The sequence below is a fragment of the Gossypium hirsutum genome, chromosome D08, assembly GCF_007990345.1.
Source record: "Gossypium hirsutum isolate 1008001.06 chromosome D08, Gossypium_hirsutum_v2.1, whole genome shotgun sequence".
Taxonomy (NCBI): domain Eukaryota; kingdom Viridiplantae; phylum Streptophyta; class Magnoliopsida; order Malvales; family Malvaceae; genus Gossypium; species Gossypium hirsutum.
The window spans coordinates 42,897,444-42,912,188 of NC_053444.1; the positions used below are offsets into that span (position 1 = coordinate 42,897,444).

General features: G+C 31.9%; 1 protein-coding gene across 1 annotated transcript; it reads right to left on the reverse strand.

Annotated features, from left to right (window-relative positions):
* Nucleotides 1-1,916: 1,916 nt before the first annotated feature.
* LOC107909960 (uncharacterized) lies at nt 1,917-3,249 on the reverse strand. Its single transcript, XM_016837679.2, has 2 exons — nt 2,261-3,249; nt 1,917-2,150 (listed from the first exon to the last, which is right to left on the reverse strand). Exons 1-2 carry the CDS (start codon nt 3,050-3,052, stop codon nt 2,127-2,129), a joined length of 816 nt encoding a protein of 271 aa, XP_016693168.1. The 5' UTR covers nt 3,053-3,249; the 3' UTR covers nt 1,917-2,126.
* Between the last annotated feature and the right edge of the window lie 11,496 nt (nt 3,250-14,745).

The window sequence follows — 14,745 nt, forward strand, 5'->3', positions numbered from 1 at the left end:
TTCATCTTTCCCCCCTTTTATATTAATCATTTAATAATAAAATAATACTAAAAATCTTAATAAAATATTAATTAAATAACATTTATCTATTTAATTAATTAAAAATATCACAAACATCATCATTACCTTTTAGAATTCTCTCTCTCTAATTGACCATTTTGCCCTTTATAATCTTTTAAAATCCATCATTGAGTCATCATTTAATTTGGTAAAATTGCAATTTAGTCCCTCAAAATTCTTCACCTTTTTCAATTTGGTCCTAATCCATCCATTTTACTTAAAATATTTACACCATTGGTCCTTTAACTTTTTCATATTTACACTTTAACCCCTCAAATTTTGAGTATTTACTCTTGGGTAACAAAACTTTTCTCACTTTTGCGATTTAATCCTTTCTTGAACTAATATGTCATAATATACTTCCCAATGTTGACATAGCTCCAAAATTTCCCCTTTTTTTCACTTTATTTCCTTATTTATTATATCAAATATAATATCTTACTGTAAAAAATTTTTGGGTATTACAAATACCTCTCCTCACCTCTTCATTTTTCATCAACTCATTCATCCACACATCTCTTTATTCATTTCCCTCTTTCACTCTCTTTGCCTTTTCCAATTTTCTTTCTTCCCTTGTCGATCTCCCCTCTTGAGAAAGAGCTAGCACGCCCCTTGGAACATCAACAATCAAGTATTCGTCAAGGCCTTATATCGGTAGAACAAGCAAAGAAGAGGAGAAGCGCACTAGTCTGCCTTCGGAAAATCATGGGATTTATTTTCTAGTTCCCTTCTCTTAATCTTTTTTTAAGTTTATATTGTGATCATGAATATGAATACTTGTTGTGTTGATGTTCTTAAATTAATTAAAATGACTTAAATTTCATTCGTGTTAAATTAATTGCATTCTATCCACTTAATTTGTTAAAATCATGTTTGTGTTGTTATAGGCCTTGGTATTTTGTTGAATTAAATAAAATCATGGCTATGTTATGCTTGCATTTTAATTGTAAGGTAACAAAATAATTAATTATTAATTGGATAAAAATTCTAATTAATAGATACAATATTTAATTTGTGCATGCTTAATCTTTTAAGGTAGTTGATGGTTAAATTAGAAATAGTATTAAACAATACTTTAGTCTTGCATAAGTTGTAAGATTATCGTGATTAAATTGTTTCAAAATAGGAATATGTTGTTACCTCACTTTATCTTATACTTGCTTATGAAAATTGATTAATTGCTTGAATTGACATAGAAATATGTTTAAGAGATTAATTGATTTAGTAAGTATGTACGTGCATTAGTTAACAAAAGACAAAGTTGCCATAAAATTATTTAGAAATCGTGCATTAGAATTTTACTTTTTCTTTTAATTAAAAATTCTCTTTTAATTAAATACTTTGTTAATTTTTAGTTTTTAGAACACCTCTTACAAATCATTATATTTTTCCGCCACCAAATTGTTTAAACATGCATTTCATAATTATTTTCTTGCACAGTCCCTGTGGGTACGACAACTCTACATTCTTGTCACTTTATTACTTAATACGATTGTATACACTTGCACATTTTCAACGTTCCAACCATTTTGCCCCTTTATTAGCTCGCCTGTTTTTTGTTTAGAAAACTTTTCCAATCAGATTCCCAACCAAGTTTTCAACTTTAGTTTCAGTCTACTTTTCGGAATACTTTGAGAAGAGCAATGCTAGTTGTGTTTCACATATAAATATTGAAGTATTATGTTAACATTGAAGAATAACGTCTATTACACGATTACACCGATCAGGACAGATATGCTTTTGGGGTAGTGATTCTTATACGATATATTGATTATTTTATTTATTTACGCTCAATTAATTTATTCTGTTAGTATTAACTATTTCATTTTGCAGTAGCATATTTCAAAAAAAAAAAAAATCAAACTCTCATCTAGAGCGAGAGGTTTAATCATTAATTCATAACGACATATTACATTATACGCGAACATCAACAAGATATATGTATAAGGGCTAATCTTTATTCTCTAGTTTCTTACATGGCAATTTTATTTTATTGTAGTTTATATTGTCTGGCTTTCATCATGCCAACATCTCCACCATGTACATGCATGCATATCTAGAATTCCTCATATTGCTCTGCTTACCCAGACCTGTAAATAGAAATCATTAGCTTTACAACGAAAAAAAGAAGAAGAAAGAGAGATGAGGTGAATATTTTGATTGGGTTCCATGTATTGGAGAAAATAATAAAAAGCATTACCTTCTTCTTAAACCCATAATCATCGTCGTCGTTGTCACTCTCAGAGTCACTGCAGCTGTTATCACCCGAATTATTCCTTATCAGACCCTTAGCCGAGTGGTCGTAGCCAGCATGGTATCCACCTGTTCCGCCGTTGTACTGGTACTGCTCTTCCTTGGAATGGCTGTTATACTCGGCTTCAGTATATCCAAAGCCCATGTTTTTGGTAGGGCCGTAAGCTTGGTTCTTGACGAACCCGTTTCCATGTCCGGTGTGTTTGCCGCGAATGTGCGGCTGGGTACGCGCCATCCCATTCATCGCGTACTCCCCATACCCATTGCTCTCTTCATAACCGTAAGCCTCAGTTTTTTCGTAGTTTCCATGATTATCGAAACCATGGCCCATTCCGCCATTACTTTTCTGGTGTCTAGCGGCTGCGGTGGGGCCCCCATATCCATAAACACGACCTTCGCGTTTTCCGGGGCTACTAAAGCCATAGGATTGCATGTGGGCAGTTGCAGTATTGGAGTGGGAGCCGAAGCCATTCCGAGAAGGACCATGAACTTGAGTTTTGAACATTGGAGGTCCAGTTTGGGACTTGTAGGTGGCGTAAGATTGAGCATTCTCCTCATCCCAGGTTTCAGCCATCCCATAAGCTTTCTGGGGTTTGATCATCCTATGGGTGGGCTTGCGGATTTGGTTATAACATTCACTTTCGGTGTAAGCCACTGCATACCCATTCTGGCTTCCTTTGTATTTGTTGCTTCCCCAATCAGCGTAGTGTCCCATTGAGCTGTCACCGGTCAACCCCATTCTCACACTCTCTTCTAATCTGTTATTGCTTGATGATTAACTTCATTGGAGAAAATTATATATATAAGCGCATGGTAGATTGGATTCCTTCTGGTATGCACAATAACCAGAAAGTATGAAAAAAGTGAGATGGTGCCTTTCGGCAATCAAACACAGAACAAATTCCACATATATATGATAATTTTATATTTTCTTGATCATTGGCATCTTTCAAGTCCATCATATGTTCATCATGTGCAGCGGACGTATGATTGCATGTTGTTCTCTCAAAAGAATCTCTTTGCCAAGTTCAATCTCCAAGTTTCTGAATATATTCCTTTTATAACTTTAAATTTTGGTCCATTCTTTTGATGATTGAGTGGAGAAAATAATCATTAAATGCAAAAAGTATATTTCTTTTTCCACTACTTTCTTCCTTTTTTCTGGTATCCAATTTGGGATTGCAATATGATGAGTCGTGACATGTCATAAGTTTGTAAAAGTGGAATTGGTACTAATATGAAATGCTGATACTTTTTTGTTCTAGTTACCAAGATTTTGCATGAATATTAAGTTTAGTTTGGATGTACATAGGTTTAATTTCGATGAGATAATAAATAAATGGAGATGGTGAGATTAATTATTATAACGATGAGATTGGATATTGTAAGTAACAATGAGAATAGAAACTGTCGAAACCATCTTTTGAAAAATAAAAAATTTTAGTTTTTAGGTTGTCAACTTTTAAAAAAAAATTGGGAGTCGCCACCAATCTTTTATTAAGGTGTGATTGGGTCACCTAAAAATGACTTTGGTCTACAAATTTTAGAAAAACGGGTCCGGGAGTCGGTTACGTATGAGGAAGGATTAGCACCCTCATTACGCCCAAAAATTGGTACCTAGTTAATTGATTAATGTCTTAATGTCGAAAATTTAAGAAAAAATGTAATCTTTAAGAAACTTAAACGTTGTGTATTAAGACCTTTCTCTATTTAGAGAAGCAAAAATGCCACACCCAATACGTTAGGGCACAACATTCTAATTTCCTCCAAAATGAATTGGGCCAAAATACAAAGTGCGATAAAACTTCAAAAGAACATCCACTTATCCGAGATTTAAGAAATCACACCCAATACGTTAGGGCACGATTCCTTTAAAATCCCAAACTCGGAATATTTCCTTTATTATTTAAAAAAATCTTCATTTCGAGAAACCAATGCGTCACATCCAATACGTTAGGACACAACGTGTTGAATTCCCAATAATGAGTTCTTATTTATTTTTGATTAAAGAGGAATGCTCGATTGTTAGATTTAACGAAGAAAATCGAACCCAATACGTTAGAGCTCAATTTCCTTGAAAACCCTAATACAAGCATTCTCTCTATTTTGAAAAGTTTGAAATCAAGTTAAAAATGATGTAATGCTACATTAAATATACAATACAATAATAAATAGAAATAATACATACAAATAAAAACAAACAATGTCATGTAAAGCATCACATAAACGAGCAACATAATATAAATGATAATATAAATGAAAGCACAAATTAATAAACAAATAATAATAATAAAAAACAGCACCTAATATATTAATTGAAATTTAAAGACATTCACTTAACTTACATATGAAATTTTGGGTTAAAATTCTTATAAACAAAATATAACATATTTGCAAACATAAGAAAAAAAAGTATGTAAAAAAACATCTATTCGCATATTTTTAAAAAAAATATTTATATATATATAAATATAAAAACAATGGTCAAAAATACTAATATATATATACATATATATATATATATACGAGAAGAGGCATGCATGTATAAATTATAAAAATAATCACATAAAAAAATAATTACATTATGTTAAAACAAAATATGCATATGTATTATATATATCAAAACAAATTAATATATATAAAATATATAAAAACTAAAATTAAAAAATAAAGAAAATAAAAAAAGGGTTAATTTGAATTGTAAATAAAAATTTTTAGGCAAATCTGTAAATAGATGGAGACTGAGGGACCAAATTGAACGCGCATATTACGTAGAGGGACCAGAAAGGAAAATTTCCCTATTTCCCTAAACGGCGTCGTTCCATCAGGATTGAATTGGAATTTAAAATAAATAAAAGGCCTAATTTTTAAGAAATATAAACTTAATTGCAAAAATGTTAAAAGGCGGAGGGGCTAAAAGCGAAATTTTCCCCTCCGCATAAAAACACGCGGATCCTGGGTCCAGGTCAGGTCGACACGTGGATCCTCCCCTCAAAACGGCGCCGTTTTCAATTAGCTATTTAAGCCAAAATAAAACCAAAAAATTTATTTCAAAAACATTTAAAAAAAACAAAAACACCTTTTAAAAATTCTCTCAACCTGTCTGTCCTCCGGCCACGGGCTGATCATTGGACAGTCAACGGCCACTACGCCGGCCGCCGATCTCCGGCGCCGGCACCACCGTCTGCGGTGGCCGGGAAAAGGAAAAAAAATCCTCTTTAGCCTTCTCAACCTCCTTTACCCAAATATGGGCCTAAATCTCGTGAAATATTAACGAAAGAACCCCTAAAAGCACTAAAACCTTTCGGCTTCCGGTCGTCTTTCATCGGAGACGACAACCTCCATCATTCACGGCGTTCTGGGCTTCGAAACACAGGTTGTGTCTTCCCTTTTCCCTATTTACTTTATTCGTATGTATATAATGGTAAAAAAACAATAGAAAATAAATAAATAAAAATTACAAATAACAACCTTTTGATTCGATTTTGTTCTCTATATTACGAAAGTAATAGCTTTTTTATTTCTGGTTTCGAAAATCCGGCCCCCTGTTACAGTGTATTCAGGGCTATTTTATAGCCATAATAATAAAAATGAAAATGAGGAAATAAATCTGTCATATTGATTTGATTTGATCTTGATTCCTTGATTTTTCTTTCCTTCTTTGTGTTTGCAGGCAATTGCATGGAGATTCGGCCTTTGGCGATGGTTGCGGCGCTATTGAAACCCTAGGGTTTCTGTCTGTAATTTGGGTCACCGTAGATTGGGCCCTTATTTGATTTATTAATTGGGCCATACGGGTCTGCTTGTAAATGGACTGTTTCTTTTGGGGCCCTTTTCTTACCCGGGCAAAATCCGTTATTACAAAAACAATCATGAAGTATGTGTTTAGATTCAAACACAGTTGTATAGTGAGATGAGAATAAAAAATAACTATTAAGTACATTAGATTAAAATTTTTTTATAAATTATTTATATATTAAAGATAATTAAAATTTTTAATATATAATACATATCTTTATTAAATAATTATATTATTTTTTAAGAAATTATATTATTAAATATTTTCTATCAATAAATAATTTTAATACTTTTATAAAACATAACAGAGTAAAAAAGTAGTTATTCAAAAAATATCTTAATAAAAATAAATGAATAAAGTTAAATTTTAAAGGTTAATAAAATAGAAAAGTAAAATATTGACTATTATTTGAAATAAATTAATTAACAATAAATATTATAATTTATTATTAAAATAAATAAATTAAAAAACTATTATCGATAAAAAGAAGCATAATATAACAGTAAAATAGACAAATAAAAGATAGAATAAAAAGGTTAACGATTATAAAAATAAGGTTATAATAGGTACAAAAAAATTCACTGGCCCTGAGAGTAATTTTCACTAAACCAAAAGGATACAGTAAAAAGTGAGAGGTATGGTGAGTTCAACGTATTACACTGTTGGTTATCCAAACAGCAGTTGAAGCACGTTTGGCACTAGAGGCGAAATTAGGGGTTATAGAGTCCGGATCCTCTTAAAATAATTTTTTTTATTCAGGCTATTTGAAATTTTTAAAAATTTAAATTAATAAAAGTAAAATCACACTTTAGTCTATTAAAAATGATAAAATTTTATTTTTATTTTTCAAAAATTATAAAAATATAAATTATTAAAATAATAAAATTAAATTTTTATTATTATGAAAATTACAATTTAATTTCTACTCCTAAAAAAATTTCCAAAGCTCCAATTAGGCTTTTAACTACACCTCACTGGAGTTAAAAGCAATTCCTTACTTCATCCTGAATTCAATCACCATGGTGGGTATTTCTGACAAAATTCTCTAGTCTTAATTACGGCTGAATCCATTTGCTTTTTCATTATGGTTGTTAAGACGTTGAAACATGAATTACTTGGAATTCATAATTGGTATGAATTGGGAGCAGCAGCAATAAATATGAACCAGTGCAGTGGTTGGCGGAAGCATTAGCTGCTGTCACTGCTGGATGGAAGAAGGGTTGGCAGAGAGTAATGAGTGAGGCATCTCATGCATCGGCTAAACATACCTTTCGGATTGATCAAGACTTGTATTGGCTCCTAGAAATCCGGATTTTATTTTATCCATCAAATTGTTATTATTACTTTTGAAGCATATGTAAAAATAAACAAGTTAAAAGTTAAAATGATTCATTCCTATAAAAGGCAACCAACAAAGGAGAATGCCCACCCTATATAAAAGGAAACATGAAGGGTTGGCAACGAACAAATGAGCACACCACAAGACGTGAAAAATGGGGAATCTGGTCATCAAAAAGCATCAAGGCCAACCAAACAAAAGTGTTGATGGCAAAGGAAGGAGGAAGCTGGACATACTAAGAGGCTGTCAGCCAATGGAACACGTACAGCTGCACCAATACGTTGATTCCTGGAAAATGCCCAGAGGCCAACCACATCCTACTCAATTTTGCAATCTGAGAAACAATCACGGCCGCGCAACAGTGGAAGCAACCCCTACAGAGTTAGGCCCAACAGCAGACTTAATTCTAATATATATGTATATGGGAAGGATAATGAAAAACTTAAAATTAATTTATGGTTGAGATTAAAATTTAGAATAAACTTTTCTATCTTTCCTTCTTTTTTTTTTTTTTGGTTAAAGAAGAAAATACCGTATCTTTCCTATTTTTCATTCAAGGTAAAATATTAAAACTTTTGTTTTCCTTTCTGACAAATACGAACTTTCCTTATCATCAATGCAATTTTATTTTTCCCTTTATTGTTCCATTAAAATAGATGAAAGATTCATACAAAAAGATTGGACATCATTAAGAAGTGGTTTGAGAAGGAATTTACAAGTTCAATTTTTTTGCAAATAAATTCATTCTTTGGTTTCATCTGGGTTATAATCCAATTTCTAATAACTTGGTTTGAGAGATAAAACTTTTAAAAAGCAAAATCTTGTAAAGCTTAATTAAACAAGTTACAATCAGCAAAGTATTTTTTTTCATAAGATCTTTCTTAGACCATGAGCTAGGCTGATATACACCAATGCAAGTAATGCCATTTTGGCATTAGCTTCAAATTCCACTCATTTAGAATGAACTTATTGGTTGCCACTTGCCAAAAATTGGACTAGTTATTGTGTTGATGTTTTGGAGATATTATAGTCCATCTATGAAAATCAATCTATGACTATTGAAGACTGGATTGGATTCAATTCGATTGAATCAAAACAACCTTTTTTGTGTGGAGAATTTGTTGGGATTAAGATGTTTTTGTAAGACCATATCTTCATTACACTATGATTCTATTAGTTGTTATGCAATTTCTATTTTCAAGGAGTTGTTTTGTATTCATTTAGTTTTTCAATGTTAGCAAGCTAAAATCAATATGCTTTGGATGCTTTGGATGTTAGCAACCTTTTTCGAGGAGAGCACTTTGTTCTATTCATTGAGGAACATTTGAGAGAGTACAACTTGAAATTGTAAACTATTAGAGTTTACAATCTAAATTCTCAAGGGAGAATTTAGATATGAGTGTTCTAGTCTTTAGGTACAAAAGTGAGATATTTATACTTAGGGAGTGATAGAGTATGATTCACTTGTATTGATAATTAAAGACCGTGAATTAATCGTTGAGCTAGGCTCCATAGACATAGGAAAATCGAGCAGTGCAAACAAACCTTTATGTTCTTTATGTTTTTGTTTGCTTAGTTTATTATAGTGCTAAGCCGTAGTAGCCATTGCAGTCAAGCAGTTCCATTCATTCAACAATCAGCAACTCTAAGTGATAAAAATTGATAATAGAGGTTAAAACTTAACATGTTTAGTGATTATTGCTAGTGTTGCTGGTTGTTAAAAATGGAAGGATCTTCAATTACCCATCCTCTTATGTTAGAAAGTGTAATTATCTCTATTGGAAGGCTAGGATGAATGCCTATATCAAGCTATTGATGAGAGTGTTGGATTTGGTGCCCTAAGTGTAGTATATTCATTTGTAAACTTGTAATTTTTTTGAATAGATTGCTTAATAAAATAATTCATGAATTACATTAATATACTTTGTATAATGTTCTTATGTGGTTTTTGCATGCAAAGCAATATAGAAGCAAATATGGGCTCACTGGTTTTCTAATATTTAAACTAATGTTAAGTAGTATTACATGGTGAGATAATAATACAGAAAGAAAACTTATATTAGTAGACAAACCTAAACATGTCCTTGGTCTAATCAGAAATGAACAAATCAATTGAAAGACTAATATGTCGTCTACCAAGTCCAATTGGGGAGATGTCTTGTCTTGGGCATTGGAGCGGATGACTCCTAGAAAATAGAAACATAGATGTAACTGGCTGGACTGACAGTACATTGGACTGGACCAAAGTAGAATAGATCTTGAATCCGTTTATGGATTTATTCACTTGTGACACTCATAGTGTGGCATCCTAAATGTTGAGTGGATAATGGACTATGTATGCGTGAGTCGTACACTTTGATATAAGTAAAAGCCCGAGTTCGAATAGATAATGATCTAAAAGTTGGCGCATTGGGTGTACGACTTTTACAGTATGTAATGCCATTCACAACAGTAAAATTCATAGCCCGAGACATGGGTAAATGATATCCTCTCATTGGCATTACATGGTTGATGAAAAGTAAATGTGGCCACGGGTCGTTCATCTTTGTGATGAATGACTTGATTACTATTTTATAGTAATTGACTTTTCATGAAGGAAGATGCAAAATTTATCCCAAAGAGATTAAGGATATCCTATGAGGGTAACAGGCTTATGAAAAGATCATTCGACGAGCACTGATTGAGTTGCTTTTGTAATGGTATGTCGTTAGGGAGAGCTCAGTCATGATACTATAGTGGAATGAGTTTGACTGAGCTCGTGACTAATTGAGTTTAAATTAATAAGCGAAAAGCTAGAACTTAATTATAAATTATTTGAGCCCTAATTACATATGTCCAATCGACTCCTTCACTAGCTCGTTGAAACCAAAAATGAACCACATGTTCAATCAAATGAACAAAAATAGATAAAAATGATAAAGCTAGAGAAATGGTAACCATTCAGAAATGGATGTGGTTGTCTCACTAAGAATGGAATGACCTAAGAATTAATTTATGGTTTTTTGAATTATTATTTAAATGATTAAATAATTAAAGTTTGAAAATGAAATTAAACTAATTGGTCATTGTGAATACATTGAATGTAGAAAAATTAAATATGTTTTCTCATATATTCTTTTACGGTACAGTTGTCATAATTTTAACAGAATTAGAATTGAGTTGAGAAAATTATTTAATTAGAAAGTTAATTTATTTAAATTAATTTAATAAATAGTCTATTTTGAGAAATAAAAAAAACATGTACTGAGTTGGATTAAATTATAGAGTGTTGGTTTAAAAGTCCAGGAAACATGTATAATTAAACCAAATATAGCAGAGGATCAAATCCCCACCACAATACATATGAGGAGCAAGTAGGGGTCATAGCAGGGCGTAACATTATTGATATTTTCATTGTGGCAGAAGAGGTAATTCACTCTATGATGAGCAAGCAGAATAATAGAAAATGGATGGCAGTGAAGATTGATTTGGAGAAGGCCTATGATCGTGTTCACTAAGAATTTATTGACGGTTCTCTTAAAATTGCAAGTAATCCTGATCTCTTGAGAAATGTTATTATGTCTACTATCTCTATTTCCACTATGCAAATATTTTGGAATGGTGTACTGTCCCCGAAGTTCAGATCGACCAGGGGTATTAGTCAGGGGTGTCCGTTATCCCCGTATTTATTTGTTCTGTGTATGGAATGGCTGGGACACAACAAACACTTGGCAATTTAAGGTGGGAAGTGGTAGTCTATGTTGGGAAATGTGCTCATATTGTAGTAAACATGTAACTGTTTTCTATTTATTTGAACGACGAATAAATAAATAAAGTTAATTTCACATTTCACTATTATGTCTTTTGTATTTATGTCTTTTATATTTTGTATGAATAGCGAAATTGTGACAAGAAAATATTAGCTCATTGATTCTTTAAAGTTCAAACTGAAGATAAGTGCCATTGTAAAGAACTTTTACATTGCAAGAAAGACAACTTACTTCAATAGATAATCTAAATGAGTCTGTAATCCCGTAAAAGGATCAAAGTGAGCATTTGATTCAAATATTGAGGAGGATTATTATGTCGTCTACAATTCCAATTAGAGAGATGACTAGTCTTCGTTATTGGAGCAGTTGGCTCTACGAGTAGAGACTCAGGTGTATTTATTTATAGAATGATACATTGGACTAAACTTAAGATGAATTAATCCTGAATCTGTTTGTGAATTAATTCACTTCTGACGTTCATGGTGTGATTTACCTAAATCCTGAGTAGTGCTTTGATATAAGTAGAGGCTTATCCTCTAAAGATGATCGAGCCTATAGCCAGTATGTTGGGTACATGACTTGTGTATGGTATGGCTTTACTAGCAACAGTGGAATTCATAGCTCAATTAAAGAGGTAATGATATCCTCTCATTGGCATTGTGTGGATTGATAAATATAAAATGTGGCCACGAGTTGCTTGTTCTCGAATGAGCAATTTATCACAGTCATTTGTTGACAGTGATCATATTAATCATTTAAAAAACACAATGTTGACAATGAGATAAAAATAAGATTGTATTGAGTGAACGGATATAACTCAAAGGAATCAAGGATATCATATGAAGGTAACACACACATGACAAGGTCATTGGACAAAGCAGTTGGATGAATTGTTTTCATAAAGAGTATACAATAAGGAGTTTTCAATCATGGTACTTCTTTTAAATTGACTCCATGATGAAGTAATTGTGAATTATCGAAACGTTTCTTCTAAACATAATTGCAATCAATAGAGCCTAATTGTATATGTCTGATTGGTCCCTCCTCTAGCTTAACAAAAGCTTGATCGAACTGCATTTGAATCAAAAGAAAATTTTACAAATTTGGGAATAATTTAATTGAGTCGATTTATTCGATGTGGAATTAAATTAGGTGGTCATAAGAATTGTTCAACTAGATAATTTGATTAAAGAATTTTCTTAAAAAATTAATTTGGAAAATCTAAGTGATTTTTGGAAAAATTAATTTTAATCAAGTAATATTAAATTAATCAAATCAATTAAAATTATTATGCTATTTTTGGAAGTTAATTTTTAAGTCAGATAATTGACCCAATGAGTAATTTAACTTGAAAATTGGACTTGAGATCATATATTGGGCTCGGGAGCCCAAAACCGAGACTAAGACCCAAAAACTGATCGAACTGGGCCAATGATCCAACTAGTGGCTAGATCGAACCGGTTCGGTCGTCATTGACCCGAATCGAACTGGTTGGGTCTGAACCGAACCGGTAGTGTCTGAACCAGTTGGGGGTGTCATAAGGGTGTTGCAGCTGCATCACCAAAAATAGCAGTGCCAGTGGCTAGGACGGCGGCATCCCGGTGGCCGGCGGCGGTTGGTCATCGGTGCTTCAGTAGTGGAAGAGTTACACTCCTACTAGGACTCTACTAGAGAATTTGATTTCAGATTAACTATTCCAAAAATAATATTATTTTAATAGTTTAATATTAAATTTCATTTAATACTTATCTTAATAGTATTTTATTAATTTAATATTAAATTGGTTATCTTAATATTAAATTTAATTTAAACATTCTATTATTTTAATAAGATTTAATATTAAATTAATATAATATTTATCAAGATAAATATTAGATTAAATTTAATATTAAAGTGATTAAGTTTAATCATAGTTGAACTCTCTAAACTATCCCTATATAAAGAGAACATTGGGTTATTATTTACACACACTTGAATTCGAGAGAAAGTTGTAGCGAGAAAATTCTTTGAAGAAATTATTCCAAAAAATTTTTAGAGATTTTTTTGATTTACAACTTGATCCAAAATTTTAGAGAAATTGCAAAACTACCCCACTGGTAATTTTTGTAAAAAAAAATTTTGATTCGAAGTGAGTCCACACTCGGCAGATGTGAGCTTGAGGGTAGCGAAGAAGACTACTCGGTCCAAGCGTTCATCCTAGATGAATCAAAAAGGTATAATTTTGATTAAGTGTTTATTACTTTAGATATCACAACCAAGATCTTGTGTTGGAAAAATTTTTAAAACTCTAGTTTTTCCCTAAATTTATTTTTCGCTGTGTTTTTCAAACTTGTTTTTCCAACAATTGATATCAGGGCCAAGTTGTGTTCTTTAGATCTTATTCATGTTTTGAGTTATATATGGAAATGGATGTGATATTGTATATTTGTTATATAATTGTTTTTATTGTTGAGATTATGGTTCTTAGGAAATAAATTGTGGACTATCATCTTCATGTAGGGCTATATTTTTTTTAAAATTCATAAAATTCTTGTGAGTCGAAAACGGACATAGGACTTAAATGTAATTTTTCCAAAAGGAGTCCATAACGATGAAAAGATGTGATGGCAGTTGAAGACCCAAGGAATACCTTGTGGTGAAAATTATGTAATTTTATTTTTCCATTTATTTTCTAGAAATAGAACCATGGAAACATTGGCTGGTAATTTTATTTTAATTACCTATCTCATTATATATCTGTTTTATAATTGTTTATAATATTTATATTATGTAATTTTATAATTATGATAAATATATGAGATGATCCACAGTTGATCGATTAAAATTAAGAAGTATGGTAATGAGAAAATACATGTGCTACATTATTCTATTCACTTCTTTAGGTTATTCGATAATTTTGAGAAGTGTGGTAATGAGAAGGTGCATGTCTAGGATTGGCTCTAGCTAGGAAAGACTTGGCTTTTAAGCAGTCAAATTTGACTCACCTCCCTTTCCTAGGACCCTACTTGGTACACGGTTCACATTCACTTCTTTGATTTTTCCCTTAAAAGAAAAACTGTGGAGAATCAAAATTGTTTGTTTTTATGATTGATTGATTCTTGGGAATGAATGTGAATATTATAAATTTGTCATTGCATGCCATGCATATATTGGAAGCATGTCATTTAGATTAGGTAAGAATGTCACTAGGACTATTGTATGATCATTTTTGAAATTTGGGATAAAAAACCTTGCATGTTTTTAAAATGTTGAATGGGAAAAGGTCATTGAACAAGACCTATGACCTCCATTGATGGTCCCTGAGTGACAGCATGATAAAGTTTCGAGCAGGTTCCTACCCTAGCCACACCCAAGGTAAACTTTGTCATGGGGATTCACTGGATAATATTTCCTTTTAATGACAACTAGTCATGAATGACTTTCAGAGAGATTGTCTCAAGATGACTTACAAATGAAAGCATGTTCATGATGGGTGTTGAGTCAATGGTTACAAACTCAAGATCATCTCTTATTAAATAGTTTCCCAAGAAATGATATTTAACCTA

What these genes read in the sequence shown, in the direction of transcription:
- LOC107909960 (XM_016837679.2), bottom strand. Translation starts at nt 3,052, where the DNA reads ATGGGGTTGACCGGTGACAGCTCAATGGGACACTACGCTGATTGGGGA. An exon ending in ATTATGGGTTTAAGAAGAAG is followed by an intron (nt 2,151 to 2,260) that starts GTAATGCTTTTT and finishes TTCTATTTACAG; the next exon opens with GTCTGGGTAAGCAGAGCAAT.